General features: G+C 46.2%; 1 protein-coding gene across 4 annotated transcripts in view; it reads right to left on the bottom strand.

Moving 5' to 3' along the window:
- Positions 1-18,138, bottom strand: part of ARHGAP44 (Rho GTPase activating protein 44) — a 164,582-nt gene that overhangs the window by 53,129 nt on the left and 93,315 nt on the right. For 3 of the 4 annotated variants that reach the window (XM_045797209.2, XM_087867630.1, XM_087867629.1), the window contains exons 4-6: positions 10,008-10,084; positions 2,136-2,247; positions 88-164 (exon numbers count right to left, since the gene is read on the bottom strand). In XM_045797209.2, coding sequence (XP_045653165.2) covers positions 88-164; positions 2,136-2,247; positions 10,008-10,084 — 266 coding nt within the window. Of the gene's footprint in view, positions 1-87; positions 165-2,135; positions 2,248-10,007; positions 10,085-18,138 lie in introns of those variants that run through there. The other variant, XM_087867631.1, reaches the window with a different exon arrangement.

Genomic DNA, 18,138 nt, shown 5'->3' with positions numbered 1-18,138 from the left:
TCTACCCACAAGCCCCTCCCCACCCCCTAAACAAGACCGCTGTTCCTTCCAAGAAGCAAAAACGAAAGCAAAGAAACCCTTCGGTACCTCGTTCGTGAAGAATCCATGTCCAACACCAGCTTTGCTAAGTGTTTCCTCTGCTTCTGAATGTTTGGGATTTCCACCTGTGGTTACAGAACAGAGTCCAACTGAAGTTCCAGATGAATTCTTAAGTGGGCTGGAGGCCTCCCAGCCCTTATTTCCAGAGGAAACCCTCAATTCTTTCGCCTGGCCTAGCCGCTGCTCTTTCTTCGCTGGACACCTGCCAGGCCCTCCATCACCCCGGCCCTCTTAGGGGGCCCTGCACTCCTCTGCTCACTTATGCCTGGGCCTCATTCTTGCCTCCCTCCCCCCAGCCAGCAAACACGGGCTCCATCCCAGCTCTGCCCACGCATGGACACAAGGGCCACGCGTGGGGAGAGAAGAAGAGCCGACACACAGACCTAATTCAAAACAGACAGCAGCAGGCTGACGGGGACTAGTCTCCGGAGGCCTGAGATCCGATGGGGCAATGCAATCAGGATGTATTTTTATAGAAATAAAGTAAGACTTTTCTTCCCAAAATAAACACCAAATAAACATTGCCATGACTCTGCGTGGCTATGACAAGCTTTCCATAGTGGTTGGTTGTACGTGGATGCTCTTTTTATATTTTTATTTCTAAAAATGACTTCACTGAACATCCCAGTGTGGGATTCGGGGCCCGGGCTCAGCCAAAACGGGGCAGGAAGTGTGAATTTCAAGGGGAAAATTGGCTGTACATTGAAACCAAAAGTCATCTCAAGCCGCAGCTTTTATATAGAAGGGAGAACTGTGAGGACGGTCTTCGGAGCAGGGGTGAGTAACATATGGAGTGGAACCTTTACTGACAGGGGAGAGAAGGAGTGGCCCTGGGCTCCTCCAGGCATCACAGAGGCCAGAAGCAAAGCTGGGGGGGGGGGGTCACAGGGACATCTGGTCGGTATAAGCGAGTCTCAGCATCCAGGTCAAACGTGTCCCTTGGGTTCACTTCAGGCTTTGCCTGAGACCCCAGACCACCTTTCCGAAGAACAAAGGACCTCTCACGCATGCACTTGGCTGGGCAACGGCCCATACCAGGATGGCCCCTGAAAAGTCTAGAGCTGATCGCTGTCAAACCGCCACAGACAGGATTTTCTCCTTGAAGACTTTCATGCACTTTGGTTAATGATTTCCTGTCCATTCTCTCATGGAAATTGCACCAGGGGAATGGGGAGACGCTGAGGGGCCAGTCCAGGAAGGAAACCAGGCCTGGTCTAGGGCGATGTTGTCCAATATGGCAGCCTCTAGCTCCCTGTGGCTATGGCATTTCAAAGCCGAATGAACAAAAATTAAATAAAACGTAAAATGTAGTTCCTCGGTCACACTAAGCACATTTCAAGAGCTTACAGCCCCAGGTGGCCAGCAGACGTAGACCGTCTTCCTCACAGCAGCCAGGTCTACGGGACAGCGCTGGGGTGACCTCGGATGACCAACTCAAGGCAACTAACTGGCAGGAAGTCCAGGGCTCAAGGCACATCAGCTCCCCAAGCATTTCCATTCTGACTTGACACAATTTCCCCTGGTTAAAGCTAGCCAAATTGTCACATAGACATCAAGGCGTCCTTGTACTCCAATGGTTTTATTTAGTAGCCTTTAAAATCCAAAGACGAAGGGGATGAAGAGGCACTTATCGCGACACGCGCTGAGTAGGGTACGGAATTGCTGAATCACTATACTGAGCCCCTGAAACTCACAGAGCGCCATATGTGAACTACACTGGAATTAAAGTAAAAAAATAATAGAATTATATGAAAGAGAAGGGTTGCACGTACACATAAGTTGCAGGGGGCCCTACAGAGAGTCTTCTCTTGTCGAGGGGCTGCTGTTCATTTCCCGGGAGACGGGCAATGGGCGGAGGGCAGGGTTGGTGCCAACTTTGCTCCTGTCCCCACCGGAATGCCAGCAGAGAAGAGTGTGGCGGGAAGAGGGAGCTGGCAGGCCGCAGGAAGGGCTGCCACGTCGGGGAGTCCTGACCAGGTGGACAGGCAGTGGTAATTCCTGATGAAGAACAGTGTCACCTCATGTGTGCGGCTTACCTCGGCCAGCAAAAACAGGGGCTCGATCACATCTCTCTCCACCTGCAGCTCAAAGTGGATCAGCTCCTGAGCCAGCTTGTCCTCTGTCTCTCCGCAGAGTTTCAGCATCTTCCTGCAACGGGAGGGGAAAGCCATGCTAAACACCCCACAAAGCAGGAGGTCACCTGCGTCTGCTGTCATCAGCTCCCGGCTGGGTAAGCACTTGCGAGACAGTGTTTCTAAACTGGCCGAGTTCTGCAGCTTCCCGCTGCCCAACTTGTCCCTTTCATTTTGATTTCCAAAATTATCCATTTTTTAAAGGATGCGAAGTACGTACCGTGTGCCTGGAGTCAAGGGAACATGTAGAGAAAGACAAGGGAGATGTGGGGCGAACAGACTCCTATGTGCTGAATGTATAGGCTTGTAAGACCTAGACGCTTCTATCTCTGCTGAGCACTGAAAAACGAGCCACCATCGACACACAAACAGACCAATATCTTTCAACGTATCCCCAAAACCCACTTTCAGGAGGCTCTTCTAAAAAGAGAACTCCTTGTCTTAAGCCCATGACAACTTACCTTGTACAGAATAAACAATTATCCAGTGGAAAATTGGAATGGGAAAACCATTACAAAAGTGGATTCGTAATAAGCAAATAACAGAAGACCTCAATGAGTAGAAAGCTAAGCCATATTCCTAGATGAGAAGATATGTTATTTCAAAGACACTAATTCCCCAACTGGGTACACGGGTATGCAGGCAGTCCTTCTTCTGCATGGTACCAGGCTAACTGAAACACATGTAAAAAGTTTTTACAAATCAATAAAAGTAGGAGAAGAGGTCACTGATTCTAAAGTTAGTATGTATCTTTCCTGTTCTTATGTTTACACTTTTATGACATACATAAGCGTTCACATACAATATATAATACTGATGCCCGACCTCAACAAGTTTGTATCAATGGTTTTACACTGAACCTATCCTCTGAACCTTGCATTTTCATGCGTCATTATCTTTGGGGCTTACGCGTCTTGACACATGCAAAATTAAGTCATTCTGGTGCATGGAGTTCCATCCCACCGTTTATTAAGCCTTCCCTTGATCAAGAGGGCCAACACGTCCAGGGCTGTTGTAGAGCTGTGTACGGTCTGTTTGCAGGTGAGAATTTTTATGTGCATAGGAGAAGAGATATGCGTCCCCTTAACCTTACTGCTCTCCAAAGTGGTAACGCTAACTTCGCTCTCACCAGCGCAAATGAGAGTTCTCAACACTCTACGCTCTTGCCAAGCCTTGGTACTGGTAAGGCGTTTAATTTCTGCCAAACTGGTGAATGCCAACTATTACCTTATCTTGGTTTTAATTTGCATTTCTTGGCCACCGCTGAGACAGAGTGCCTTTTCATGTTTCGGGCCATTTCGCGATCCCTCTTGTAGGACGTACTTGCTCACGTTCGGTGACTGGGCACCAGGATCTATTTATTTATTTGTAGGAGTTCTTTATATACATACTTAAAAATATAGGTGCGGATGTAGAGGGGATTCAAATTCTTTTTCCTGTCTGCTGCAAATTTCAACTTCCAGGTCACGGGCTTCTCTTTGTTCTTTTAATGGTGTCTTTTATCTGATTTGTCTGTTGCTTACCTCCATGATCCTGATGCTACTTGTTAATTTTTTTTAATTTTAAGCATTGGCTTTTGACTGTCAACTCTGGAAAATGAGAATTTGGCAATTCTTATATCTGCCCCCTCCACGTTTAATTTATATCAGATCTTCACTATTTGGCTTACATTCTGACCCTGTGTGCCATTCAGAGTCCGGCTTGTTGGATACGGTGGGTTGGGTTGGATATGGTGAGCACTGGTCTTTCCCACACGTCTGTCCTCTCTGTAGCGTTAATAATTGCCTTGCTTTGGTTTGCTTGTTTTTCTATAGACCTGACTGAACCCCAAATCCTCCGCCATTATTTTGTCTAAGATACTGAACCACACTTGATGTGAACGAATTCCATCTTGAATTCGCCTCTCCTGGATCTGCGTCAATCTGGATTGACTCTTCCTTCAATCCCTTGGCACAGCTGTCTTCCGGCACACTTCCTCCCCCATTTCTTGGGATTTTTCTCTCCCTCTGTCCTATGCCGGATAGCGCTTATTTCCCATATCCTGTGTCTACCTCTTTCTTGGTCACTCCATTGTGGAACACACCTTGCTTTAGCTGCCTGAGAAAGAGTGTGCGGGAAGCGAATTTTTGAGACCTTGTATGTCAGGACATTCCCCTCTACCCTCAGGCTGATTGATAGCTAGGCAGGCTATTGAATTCTAAGCTGAGCATCAAATTCCTTCCGAATTTTGAAGGCATTCCACAGTAATCTCCTCGCTTCCATTGTCGCGTTTGGCACGTCTAGAAGCATTCAGATTTCTGAGCCTTTCTATATGACAATTTCTTTCCTCCAGAAGGTTGTAGAATCTCTGTATTTGTCACTAGTCTTTGCTATGGTGAGCCTGGGCACAGGTTCAACTTTTCCTTCTGTATCAGGAGCTCAGTGGGCCCTTTCAGTATAAGAACTCATGTCCTTCAGTTCTGGAAAACTCTTCCGGAATACTTTATTAGTACTATGATTACTATGTTTTAATAATATAAGTTACTCGGGCCTACATCTTCTTGGATTGGTCCTCTAATCTTCCAACTTTTCTATTTTTCATGTCATGGTTGTCTTCTCTTCTCTGAATTTCTTCAATTGTGTCTTCCAAACCTGCCACTGAAAATACTTTTTGTTTCCATGAGCTTGCTCTCGATCTCAGAATACTTCTTTCCCATAGCATTTTTTTATTGACACCCTGGGTTTTTTAATTCTTTCTTTCTTCATTGAGATATAATTGACACACATGCTGGCTTTCATTCATGGACGCGTTATTTTCTCGTAGCACTTGACAATGTAAGCAACGTGTTTTCCTGAAATCTTCTCCTTCTCATGCAGTATCTTTTTCTTCCGAGTTACATTTTCTCCTCCCCAACTGTTGTGGTACGTAGGCTGCAAGTTAGACTTCCTTCAAATGTCTGGTGAGCTCGGACGCCTGCCTATATTTAAGACTGGAGACTCAACAGCTCCGAGTATGTGAGTAAAGCTCATTGGCTGCGAGCTCGTCTGTAGGACAGTTGAGTGGGGCCATTTGTTCAAGCACTGCCCTCTCCAATGTCTTTGGATCTTTAGTTCATTCCCATTGGGCCGGTCACATTTGCCAGAGAAGGCTCTTCTTGCTTTCCTACCTAAAGAGGAAAGACCTGGGGACCGCATGGGTGGGGGGACAGAAAAGCAGTCTCAGCATCCAGTAGGCATTAGTCACTTGAATGCGTGATACCCTTACATGGTGTCCACAGTCTGGGGACTCTCTGCTTTACACCCTCCAGAGAGTAAAGCTCCAGACTTTTCTGCTGGCATTGGGGGTGAGGGGATGAGAGTCTCCCTGAGCCATGGATAAGGGCTGGGTTTGAGCCATTCAAGCGGTACTAAGCTAGTTTCGACACACACTCATAACTTGGACCACCTCCCAGCCCCCAAAGACCCCCTCACCATTCTAGAGATCCCTGGGGCCACCACCCCTGAGCCTGCAAGCATTTCAGGATGTAAATGACATTGTCTCTCTGCACATCCTACATCTGGCTCCAGAGTCAGCTTTCTGAGACCCGCCCAGTCTGTTACCAGTCCATCATAAGCTTTCACAGCTCACCAAATTTTGTTTTCTCTCCTGTTTTTCATGCCTTTCTGGGTTCATGTCTTTTAAGAAAAAAAAACCTTCTTTCATCATAGTGGATTTGGAAGGGAACAAAATTAGATGTTTGTGCTCAGTCTGTCATTTTTACCTGGGTGTCCTTCATCCCTTCACCTCCAACCTTCTTGTGTCCCTATGCTTTAGGCGAATCTTGCAAACAGCGTGCATGTTTCTCCACCTGTGATACTCTATATTATAAGCCATCGAGTTTATTCCATCTTCTACGACTGCAGACATAGAGCTCTTACCTTATACCTTTACTTTGTTTTCTCTTTGCTTGCTTTTCGCTCTTTTAGTCCCTTGTAGGGTTGTTTTTTTTGTTTTGTTTTGTTTTAACTTCCTTTTTCATCCTTCCACCGATTTTGAAGTGCTACATTCTATTCATTTTGTGGTTCCTCTTGCTTTTCTAACACACACACTTTACAGGAAAATGCAACCTTTATCTTTCTTTCAAACAAACACCTTGAAACACGGATTGCCTTCCCAATGTTCCATGCTATTATTTCCTGGTATTTTCGTTTCACTTTGCTTTAAGCTCCCCCAAATTAATGTTTGTTTTTTAAAGATTTTTATTTATTCATTTGAGAGAGAGAGAGAGACGGCCAGCGAGAGAGGGAACACAAGCAGTGGGAGTGGGAGAGGAAGAAGCAGGCTCCCAGCAGAGGAGCCTGATGTGGGACTCGATCCCAGAACGCCGGGATCACGCCCTGAGCCGAAGGCAGACGCTCAACGACTGAGCCACCCAGGCGCCCCCCCATCAATGTTTTAATTCAATGCTTATTTATACTTCTTTACACCAAAGGGTAGCAGAATATGCTGCCCCCCCGGAAATGCCGCTTGGCCATAAGGATTATTTTGAGCTGAAGGCAATCGAGAAGAAGCAGATTCAGAAGAGCTCTCTGCCCTCCCCCTATTTGCCTAAAAGTAGGACACAGGTTGTAAAGCTGTCCTCCTCCCTTGTCTACCGGGAAAGACAGAAGTCAACCAGCAAACACAACTCTAGAGCCTTGTCAGCCAGAGGACACCACAGGAACCCACGTATAAAAGTTGACTAATGAGCCTTATCTTCCATTTGCTCCCCATTTATCTGCCCTCTCCCAATCTGCCACCCTAGGAACTCAAATTTCTTCTTTACCTTGTCACTTCCCTCAAAATTGTTCTTTTGTAAAAAGTGCTACCTAAGCCCGAGTTCGAGCCTGCCTTTGAGTTACTCATCACCGAGTTCCACCGTGCGTATGCCCTGCACATGTTAATAAAATGTGCGTGCTTTCCTCTGTTGCTCTATTTCTGTCAATTTAATTTGCAGGGCCCCCACTCAAGGAAGCTCAGACGGGTAGAGAGAAAGAATTTCCATCCCCTACACCACGCTCACTAAATTTTTTATGCTATTTGGCTACCCGCATGTCATACCTTCCTTCTGGATGTAACCTGTTTCATACGCCTTAACTAGTTTTTTCAGTGGGAATATGCAAGTAGTAATTTTTCCTAAATCTTTTCCTTCAATATCTTTATTTTCCCTTTATTCTTTTTTTTTCTTAAGATTTTTAATGTATTTATTTGACAGAGAGAAAGAGTGAGAGAGAGAGAGCACAAGCAGGGGGAGTGGCAGGCAGAGGGAGAGAGAAGCAGGCTCCCTGCAGAGCAAAGGGACCTGATGTGGGACTCAATCCCAGGACCCCAGGATCATGACCTGAGTCAAAGGAAGTTGCTTAACCAACTGAGCCACCCAGGAGCCCTTCCCTTTATTCTTAAAGAATGGTTTAGTTCATCACAGAATCTAGGTTTCTTATATTTTCACTCAATACTTGAAGGGATTCCCCTGTTACCACCTGGCATTTATACTGGTTGATGAATAAGTAGTCTGCTATCAATTGAATTGCTCTCTTTTAAAGGTTTATTTATTTGAGAGAGAGAGAGAGCGAGAAGCAGGAGGGGCAGAGGGAGAGGGAGAGAGAATCCCAAGCAGACTCCCTGCTCAGCGCAGAGCTCAACAAGGGGCCTGATGAGATCATGACCTGAGCCAAAACCAAGAGTTGGATGCTCAAATGACTGGGCCACCCAGGAGCCCCTCGAATTGCTCTTTTATATGCAGTCCTTTTCCTCTGCTTGATTTTCAATTTCTCTCTCTCTCTCTCTCTCTCTCTCCCTTATTGTTAGTAACCTATAGTCTTCCTATCATGCGTCCGGGGATAGATTTCTTTCTGTTGACCTCAATCAGCACTTCTTATGTTTCTTTAATCTAAAGATTTATGGGTTTGCTTGTTTTGTTTTGTTTTGTTTTCAAATCTAGAAAAGAAAAGTTCCACCGTAATTTCCCCTTTTGCTCATTCTCTTCTTTGGGAACAGCTCCCAGACACAGGTCTGTGTTCTATCATCCATGCATCTCTGTTTCCAAATGCCACCTCCCCACCTCTTGTAAATCACTCTGTTCATTCTCAGCAGCAACTTTCCATCTGTTTGCAAGCTCACCAGTTCTTCATCGGTGCGCAATTTCAGTTTATCTCAAGTGTTTTGTTTTTTTAATTTCCTATGCTGCACCTTCCATCCCCATGACATGTTTCATAGCTGGAATCCTGAATCTCCCACTCCTCTCCCCCCATTTTGCCCATCCATCCCCTTCCCACCCCCTCCCCTCCGGCCACCATTGGTTTGTTCTCTGTATTCATAGGTCTGTTTCTGCTTTTTCTGCTCATTTGTTCATTTGTTTTTCACAGTCCACATGGAAGTGAAATCATATGGTATTCATCTTTCTCTGATTTATTTCACTTAGCCTAATACCACCTGTGTCCATCTATCGTCACAAGTGGCAAGATCTCATTCTTTTTTATGGCTGAGTACTATTCCATCATATATAAATACTCTTATACACACACAGACACACACGCGCACCCCACACCTTCTTTATCCATTCATTTATCAATAAATGGACACTGGGGCTACTTCTGTATCTTTGCTATAAAAAATAATGCTGCAATGAACCCAGGAGCTCATAAACGCTTTCGAGTGAATGTTTTCATCTTCTCTGAGTAAATACCCAGTAATGCAATTGCTGGATCATATGGTTAATTCTATTTTTAACTTTCTGAGGAACCCCCATACTGTTTCCCACAGTGGCGGCATCCGCTTGCATCCCCCCCAACAGTGCACGAGGCTCCTTTTTCTCCACATCCTCACCAAGAGCTTGTCTCGTGGCTTTAAATTATAATAAGTATGATTTGAATTTTAAAAAGTTCTATTTGGTTTTTCTTTCATTCTGTCTATTCTTTCTTTTTTTTTCCATATCATTTGATTCTTTGGTCAAGGACGATTTTGTCTTTACTTTGTAATTGAGGTCTATCACTGACATAGAACACTGTATTTGTTTCAGGTGTACAACGGAAGGATTCAATATTTGCATATACTGTGAAATGAGCACCATGATACGTCAAGTTAACGTGTCACGATACATAGGTACAATTGGAATTTTTTTTCCTTAAAAATATGGAGTGTTTCACACGCTGGCCTGTCACCCATGCTCAGGGGCCACACTAAGGTCTACTGTTCCAATTTTAGCACATGTGGTGCTAAAGCGAGCATTGTCCTTGCTTAATTTTTAAACTTCATTTTAAGCCTGTTTCATACATATTGATACGTATTACTTCATATTTTCTTTCCTATTACCATATTATTTTTAGTTCTCTCTGCTTCTCCTACTGATCGTGCCTGCTGATCCTTCCTCACGACGATTCTATTTTTAGTTTGTTTTTATTGTGAGCTCAAACGGAGCCCGGGTTGTTCTGGGAATCCTATAATTTTTGACATCTGACATGGAGAGGTTTCCCACTTGCTTCTGCTGGAGCCCTGGGGATTTCATTTGTCCGTCAACCCTTTATTGGGTTTATTATGCTAACTTCTCCCTCTGGGGAGTTGCCTCCCTGCACAGCCCATATGACATCGGCAAACTCCCCCACCCCCCCCGCCGGGGTTTTGATTTTTCTCACCAGCAAACCTTTTCTTCTTCCCACCCCAAACCCCAGCCCCAGCCAGGCTTCAACTGTCCTCAGTCCATCCCTGAGAAGTTCTGGCCCCCTTCTCAGGGTTGAGGGCTTACCTAGACCTGGCACAAAGCCACACGTGCTGTTACCTACCCGAGAAGTGTGTCATCTCCCAGGATAGCTGACCCCTCCATCAAACACTGAGCCAGTGTTGTCAAAGGCAACTTTTTCTGAAAAGGAAAAAAAACAAAGAAAACCCAAAAAACATGTTGTAATGAAAACTATTTCAATAGCCATCTGCTTACTCTAAAACAGCAAAAAGTCAAATACTTCCTAGGTACTGTATTAGCTAAGACACAAATGGACCTTAAAGTATGTTTAAAACCTAGACATTCACGGAATACGAGGTAGATTAGACTCAGAGAGGTCAAAATTCAGAAAATCAAAACCAAATTAAATGTGCCAATCTGGAAAATCAGCCTAAGGTTTATAGGCTGCATTTTAAAATAAAGTGGGATAGGGGTGCCTGGGTGGCTCAGTCGGTGAAGCGTCTGACTCTTGATCTCAGCTCAGGTCTTGATCTCAGGGTCATGAGTTCAAGCCCCGCGTTGGGCCCCACGCTGGGCGTGGAACCTACTTAAAAATAAAATAAAATAGACTGGGATAGCGGCAAAGAAAAAAATAAAGACAAGATTTCAAACTTACGTTAACAAAGATTTGAACAATGCTTTAATTTCCAGAAGTCAATGTCTCTTTGGAGAAGTGCCTTAGCCCCATTTTATAAACGAGGCAGGTTGGGGCGCCTAGGTGGCTCAGTCAGTGAAGCGTCTGCCTTCAGCTCAGGTCATGATCCCAGGGTCCTGGGATCGAGTCCCGCACTGGGTTCCCTGCTCAGCGGGGAGTCTGCTTCTCCCTCTCCCTCTGCGGCTCCCCCTGCTTGTGCTCTCTCTCTCTCTCAAATCAATAAATCAAATCTTTAAAAAAAATAAATAAACGAGGCAGCTTATGGTCAAGAAAGAGAGAGAAGTGCTCACATACAGTAACAATGCAAATAAGCATAAAAATAAAGGTATGCTCTAAGGAAGAGAGAAAATGGCTGATGAGCACAGGACTAGACACTTCACATCATGAGTCATGAAGAAAATCCAAATCGAAGCCACTGGGAGCTCCCACCTCACACCCACTAGGATAGCAAGAGGAATAACCATCAGAAAATAGGTATCAGTGAGCCCGTGGAGAAACGGGAACCTCCATGCCGTGCTGGTAGAAACATAAAATGGGGCAGCGCTCTGCTGAAGTTTGGCAGTATTTCAGCAAATTACACAAAATTACCATACGGCCCAGCAAGGCTACTCAATGCCACTCAAAACAACTGAAAACAGCCCGTCAAACAAACCTGTGCATGCCCATGAACGCCAGCACTATTCACACCAGCCCAAAGGTGCAAAGAGCTCCAGTGTCTGTCAACTGATGGATGGATTGATTACGAGTGGTATATGCATATGGCGGAATAGTATTTGGTCATAAGAAGGAACGAAGGGCTGATACGTACTGGGACACGGATGAACCTTGAAAACATCATACTCAATAAGACAGACACACGGGGCATTGATGGCAGGATTCCACTTACAGGAAATACCCAAAATAGGCAAATCCACAGTAGTGTGGCATGGCCCATTCCCTCCTTGAGAAGCACCAGCAAGCCCTCTCCTCCCTGAGCCAAAACCACAACACTACACAGATAAGCTCTTCACCTGGAAGGCAACTGGACTACACGCAGCCCAGAGCCTCTTGTGTTCCTACACAAAGATCTTCAGCTACTCTCATGGAATGTCTATTCCGCGTGCAGAGAAATAAGTAATAAGCATGCACACTGTAACGGGGATCGGCAACAGAAATCAGGACGATGAGGAGTGGGCGGTGGCGGGGCGTGGAGCCTGGATGGGGGAAGACCTCTCAAAGGGGGTGGTATTTAAGATGCAACCCAAGTGGGAGAGAGTCAGCCATGCCTCAAGAAGATTTGAGAAAGAACAGTCCAGATAGAAAGAGGGAACTGCCAGTGCAAAGGCCCTGAGGTAGAACTAACATGGCGGGCTTGAGGACCCCAAGGAGGCCAACGCAGCTGGAGCACAGTGAGTGACGGGGAGTGGGTGGAGCATAAGGCAGAGGCCAGATGGTGGAAGGCCCTGTGCGCCAGAGGCAGACACTGGGGTCTTGTTCTCAGGGCGTCTGGTGACCCCTGGAGGGCTTAAGAGCATGATCGGATGAAAATTACTCAGTCCTGAGAGAGACACAACTGAATGGCCTGTCAGAAGGATCAAGTGGGAAATCACATTTTTCAGGCGCCATCCACTTGAACGTAGGGATCTGCTTTGCACACCCCCGAGAGACCCGCATGCTCTAAGGTATCTCTAGGGAAGACACAGGGAGGGAGGTGAGCTCCCAAGGGTGATATGGAAATTCATGTGGTTCCTGAGATAAATCCAGAGAGAGAGCCCAAGACACCTGTGTGGATAAGGTCCTTCAGCAGGTCTAACATACATCCCCCTCCCTGTGCTTAGACGTGTCCCCTCCAGGGAAGTCAGATGCCTTTCACTCAAGGGATAAACTCATTGCTCATCCCTTCAAATAAAACGGGACATTCCTCTTGGTAAAAACGAGACCATGCAACTCAGTATTAATGCATCCAAATTTAAATGTCACTTTCTAGTTGTCCTACAAAGCTATTATGTAGACATTTCTGGACACTTAATTAAAGGTGCAGTAAACAGTATGTTATGAGAGTGGGTACTCCCACATCGCCTTTAAAAAAAAGTTACTTACAGCACATTTTTAGAAAAAGTGTCTAAAGTGGTTAAAAACAAAAAGAGTTAGGCAGGCATTAATATATGCTCGCGGAGGCACCGTGACTTAAGGGGATAGTTCTTAATCAGGAGTGATTCTGCCTTCTTGGGAACTCTGGCAATGTATGGAGAGATGTTCACTTGTCACAACACGGGGAACACCACTGGCATCTGATGGAGAGAGGCCGGGGACGCTGCTGAACAGCCCACTACACACAGGACAGGCCCCCCGAAATTAAGAATTACCCAGCCGCAAACGTCAAGAGTGCTGAGGTTGAGAAACCTGGTTTAAGGAGAAAGGTCTCCAATCTGTGAATTCCTCAAATATCTAAATAAAGAGCCAGTCAGGATGCTCTGCCTTGAATGTCAGGTAAAACAGTCCAAGTATGGGTCAGCTCACGCACAAAGACCAAACTGCGCCCGTGGGTGGCTAAAGGCACGAGGGTCAAGATCAAGAGAGCAAAACAGGCGCTGAGGGCTGCGAGGCTAGCCAGTGTTGGAGAAGGATGGTGAGGACAGCCGAGTGTCTGTTCTACAGAAAAAAAAGTAGAAAAAGCAGCCTGAAGTGCAGGACTTTATTATTTTCCACTCATTATTATCTTCCACTCATCTCGTCACTTAACACCCTCACTAATGACTCTGAGAAGCTTTCAGGTGGCAAAGAGGGTAGCATTCAGGGACACAGTATCACAAAGAGAGACTTATTCCTGTTTCGATGGTCTTTTAATTCGTAAGATTTTAACACGGAGAATAATCTTTCTCTCTCCTGTTCTTTGTCCTGTCTAGCTAGCTAGCTACCTATTGGAGGGGGTCACTGAGAGCATGTGACTGCTGACTGATCCGTGAACTGGACCTAGGCAATCAGGTTCCTTACTCCCTCCCCTGACCTTGGAACATCTGTTCTGCTGGTCTTGCTGAAGCTAAAAGCTGCCCTGAGGACACAGCCCCGGGAAAGTAAGGTGCTGTTGAGACCATCTGGTTGTATACATGACCAAACCCAGTTCAGGTCTCTTTAAAAACTTCTAAGATTTGGCGGGTGGGTGTAGGGATCTACTAGTCTTGTGACCACCCAAGACGAACCTCATATATTAGCTCCCTTGCTTCTTAAACCTGCCACCTACCAAACCTGGAGTGGTCTGTCTCTTCCTTTGGTCTCTCCTTGACCTCTGCATACAAGGGCCAGTTTGCGAGCCAACACTCTAACAGATTAATTTTTGACCAGGAAATAGAGGTGTATAGCACAAAACTCGAAAGTCACTAGAAAGTTTACAGCAAGAAGTATCCCTCCCATCCTTGACTCTTGGACACCTAGTGCCCTCACTGGAGACCGTGACAGTGACCAGTCTTACATATCCTTCCACAAACACTCTAAGCGGATCCAATTATACGTATGTGAGTGTCTGTTTTTAGTGGATACTTTTCCCCTGCAAATGTTTGCATACTATATCCACCTCTCTGCGCCCTGCTTTCCTCTTTGTGTAGAGATACCCCTTGGGTCATTTCCCATCATGACACACAGAGTTGTTCCATTCTTCTTCTTCTTCTTCTTTTTTTAATGGCTACAGAGATCACAGAATGAAGATGACAAAATTTATTTGAACAAGTTCTCCACTGATGGTGTAACTGTCACAACCCAGGGCCTGTGCTCGTGGCACAGGTGACTCTCAGGAGAATGAATCCCCTCTAGAAGAGAAGCTGAGGGTGAACTTGTGTGCTGGGATTCCAAGGGCAGGAGTGAGGGGGGGTTAATTGGGCAAAACCTTGGTGGAAATCAATGATTTGTCTTTATTTGTATAGATGCTTTTGAAATCAAGGAGCGAGAAGGAAGCCACCAAGCAAAAAGAGGAAGGAAGAAATAAATCAAGGCAATACACCTTCATGTTGTCAAAAGGGGATTGTTGGGGCGCCTGGGTGGCACAGCGGTTGAACGTCTGCCTTCGGCTCAGGGCGTGATCCCGGCGTTATGGGATCGAACCCCACATCAGGCTCCTCCGCTGTGAGCCTGCTTCTTCCTCTCCCACTCCCCCTGCTTGTGTTCCCTCTCTCGCTGGCTGTCTCTATCTCTGTCGAATAAATAAAAAAAAAATAAAATCTTTAAAAAAAAAAGGGGGATTGTGATGGCCTGTAATCAAAGCTGACAGAAGAGAAGTTAATGAACTGTAATCCACAACAGACTACAAATTACTTTTATTTCTAAAGAGATTCTCCGAGACGAAGGAAAAATTGAGGGTTCGGTAGGTGGCAGGCACGTTACTGAACCTGATGACTGTCTATACCCGAGGTATTATCTGCTTTCTCCCCACCACCCCCAGTCTGCTCATCCCCACCTTCATGGATAAGGACACTGAGTCTCTTCATGTAAAGGATATAAGGAAGGATTACACTGCCCAGTGATCTACAAAAGCAGCTGAAATTGGTCTCCCTCTATGAACAAGGATCTAGGCTGAGAGCCGCACGATGCTCAGGGAGATATGAGTGCCTGGGTAAAAAGACTTGACTTAGCAAGCTTCATCCCGGCCAGCGATTCTTTAGATCAAAGAGAAGGTATTAAAATAATCTTTCCCCTGATTCGAGAGCACTGATAGAACCTGAAGAATTAAGGTTAGGGAAGACAGAATGTTCCAGGGTCTGGAAGCTGTTCATCTGACTTTTCTGAGATGACTCTTCTCTCTAAAGTATCTCCGGCACCAGCAACACAGTTTGTAGGATGACTCAGAGACAAAAAGTCGAATCCTAATATCCACTCTGTTTCCCCAACACGCACACGTGCACGCATGCACACACACCCCGTACCCTCTAATTCGGAAAACTGCTATCTACTCTCTTCTAATTCCAAGCCCAGGCAAGTAGCTCTCCTGGGGTTCACTTCCCAAAAGACACAGCCCAGATGTGCTGCTCGGGGTCAGGAGCTCCCCATGGTCATTTCAGCTGAACAGTGAGGCCGTGATAATGGCAGTAGGCTCTTTTTCTTTAATGTTTACTTATGTTAAAGCATCATTCTAGGCATTTACATGGACTATCTCACCAAACGCTCAGACAATCTTACTGGGGAGAAGTTCATTACTGTTATTACCGTGTCCCAAATGAGGAAACCAGGGCCTCCAGAGCTAATGGGACTTGCCCAAGGTCAGGTATAATCACGAAGCAGGGGAGCTGGGCTTCAATCTTAGGCAGTCAAGCTTCCAGAGCTTAAATGCAGAATCATCATGCTAGATTGCTTCTGTAGAGAACAGGAAAGATTCAAAGTGGAGTGCTGACACATTCGGCAGGTTCTGTGCCTAAAATACTCATGGGCCATCCATTCATGACACGAATGTATTTTTAGCTGTGCCTACCCTGTGGCAAGCCCTGTTCTAGGCATTAAAAATACAGCCGTGATGGAGAGACAAGATCCCTGCTCCCACGGAGCTCAACTCATCAGTGACGGCAAATGATCGCCAACATTTCAGATAATGATACACACTCTAAGGAAAATAAAACGGGGCGATGTGATTGGGGGAGGGAGGGAACAGACATTAGGTGGGAAGGGGAGCCCGTCCTGAGAACCCCAGGGCTAAGAATCAGAGAAGAAAAAAGTTGTGGGCGTGTCCGGTTTCTGTGACAGGTCAGTGCCGTGGGGACAGTGATGACGGGGGTGGGAGCAAGAGCCGAGCTCAGAGATGCAGGTGAAGGCGTATCATGAGGGTCCAAGGGCCACGATAAGGAGCTGAAATTAGATTCTACAATGGGAATCCTTGGGTGGGATTTCAGCAGGATGGTGGCGCCATCTGATCTCCGGCATAGAGAATGGATTATGAAGGGGACAGGGTTGCGGAGGAGCCGAAGACCTGCCAGGAATGGCTGTGTTCAGGCCAGAGAGGATGCTTGCATGGACAAGGGTGGCACATGCTGAAGCCACTGGAAATTGTCTGGAGGAAGAGCAGGTGGGACCTTCTGAAAGTCTGGGTGTGGAAAGAGAAAAATACAGGGCAATGTCTGGAAGTTAGAAGTGAGTAGGGGGCAGATTTCCCGTACTATTCTTGACTGCTCCGCCTTCTTTGCTAGATCCAACTCCTGCTAGGGCTTAAAATGCTGCAGGTCCTGGGGCTCTTGATTCAAAGGCCATTTGTCTCCTTCAATGATCTCATCAAATCTTACAGAGTTAAGAGTCGCTCAAGCCAGAGACCTTGAAAGCCCTCTGCACTCCTAACACCCCCACATCGACTCAAGTCCTGCACGCTCTACATTGTGTATCTACCGCATCTGCTGATTTCTCTCCCTCTTCCCTGAGCCCAATGCATCTCACCTAGATGGTTCCCCTATTTGTCTGTCTCTTACTTTCACCATAACTTCAACCCCCACGTATCCATTTTTCACACAATTGCTAATAAATCGGACCACGCCCCTCCTGATTAAAAACACTGGCTCCCACTGCTCTTAGGGATAAAGTCCGAATCCTTACCATGGCCTCTAAGGTGCGATGGGGTCCCCACAGTCCCATCTCTGGCCCCTCTCCTTGTTGCTGTTCATACTCTACTCACTGGCCACCTTCGTGTCTCTCAACGATGTCCCTGACTCCTTCCCATCTCTGAAAATTCTGCACCTGTCACCCCATGTCCTAGAAGCACCTTCACCCCTTTGGCTGCCACTACCTTCTGTGGCCCTTAAAGGCCACTTCCTCACAGGAACCTACTATTTGATTCCTAGTGAGCTCTTCTTCCCCCTGAAACCTTAGCTGAGGAAGTAATGACGCCGTGTACCAGCTGCTTCCCTGGAAGACCATGAGCTTCCAGAGGACAGGGATCCCTCTGGGTTTGCCCAGTACTTGGAGGATGCACCACCTTGCGTGGCGGACGTGGTGCTTTCCAAGTATTTAGTGAGGAAGGTGGAGAAGGTCTCCCCCTAAGGGTGTATTTGTTGAATGTGACTTCCCCGTGAGAAATGCAAGGATGGTGAAACACCAAACATTTTCCTTACGCTGATGGTCTTAAAAACTGATGAATTAACTAGCGACTAGCCTGGAACTAAAGGAAGCAAAACGGTAACCTAATTAGTATCCTTTCTATTCTCCACCCCACAGAAAGAAACCAGTTTAACTCCGTGCTCAACGAATAACCCTGCTCTGCTCACTCAGGTTGCGGCCACAAAACTCCACGTCTCTGTCCACTCCCACGTGACAGCCAGCCCCAGCTTTTACAGCCAAACGTTTAGAGGCGTATGAAAAAAGCTTTGGTGCTGGAAACTGCGCTAAACTGCTAAAGGGCTAATGAGCTTGTTTAAAAAGAAGTGACAAGGAGCGGCAACCTGCCGTGTGCTCCAATAAAATGCCAAACACTGCCTGGATACTCTTTTTTTTTTTTTATAAAGATTTTATTTATTTATTTGAGAGAAAGCAAGCATGCACCAGAAGAGGGGAGGGGCGGAGGGAGAAGCAGACTCACCGCTGGGCGGGGACCCCGACA

The sequence above is a fragment of the Ursus americanus genome, chromosome 14 (assembly GCF_024610735.1).
Source record: "Ursus americanus isolate L20-20 chromosome 14, mUrsAme1.1.p, whole genome shotgun sequence".
NCBI lineage: Eukaryota > Metazoa > Chordata > Mammalia > Carnivora > Ursidae > Ursus > Ursus americanus.
Note: the sequence above shows the minus strand (reverse complement) of the source record. Positions and strands in the feature narration are given on the sequence as shown.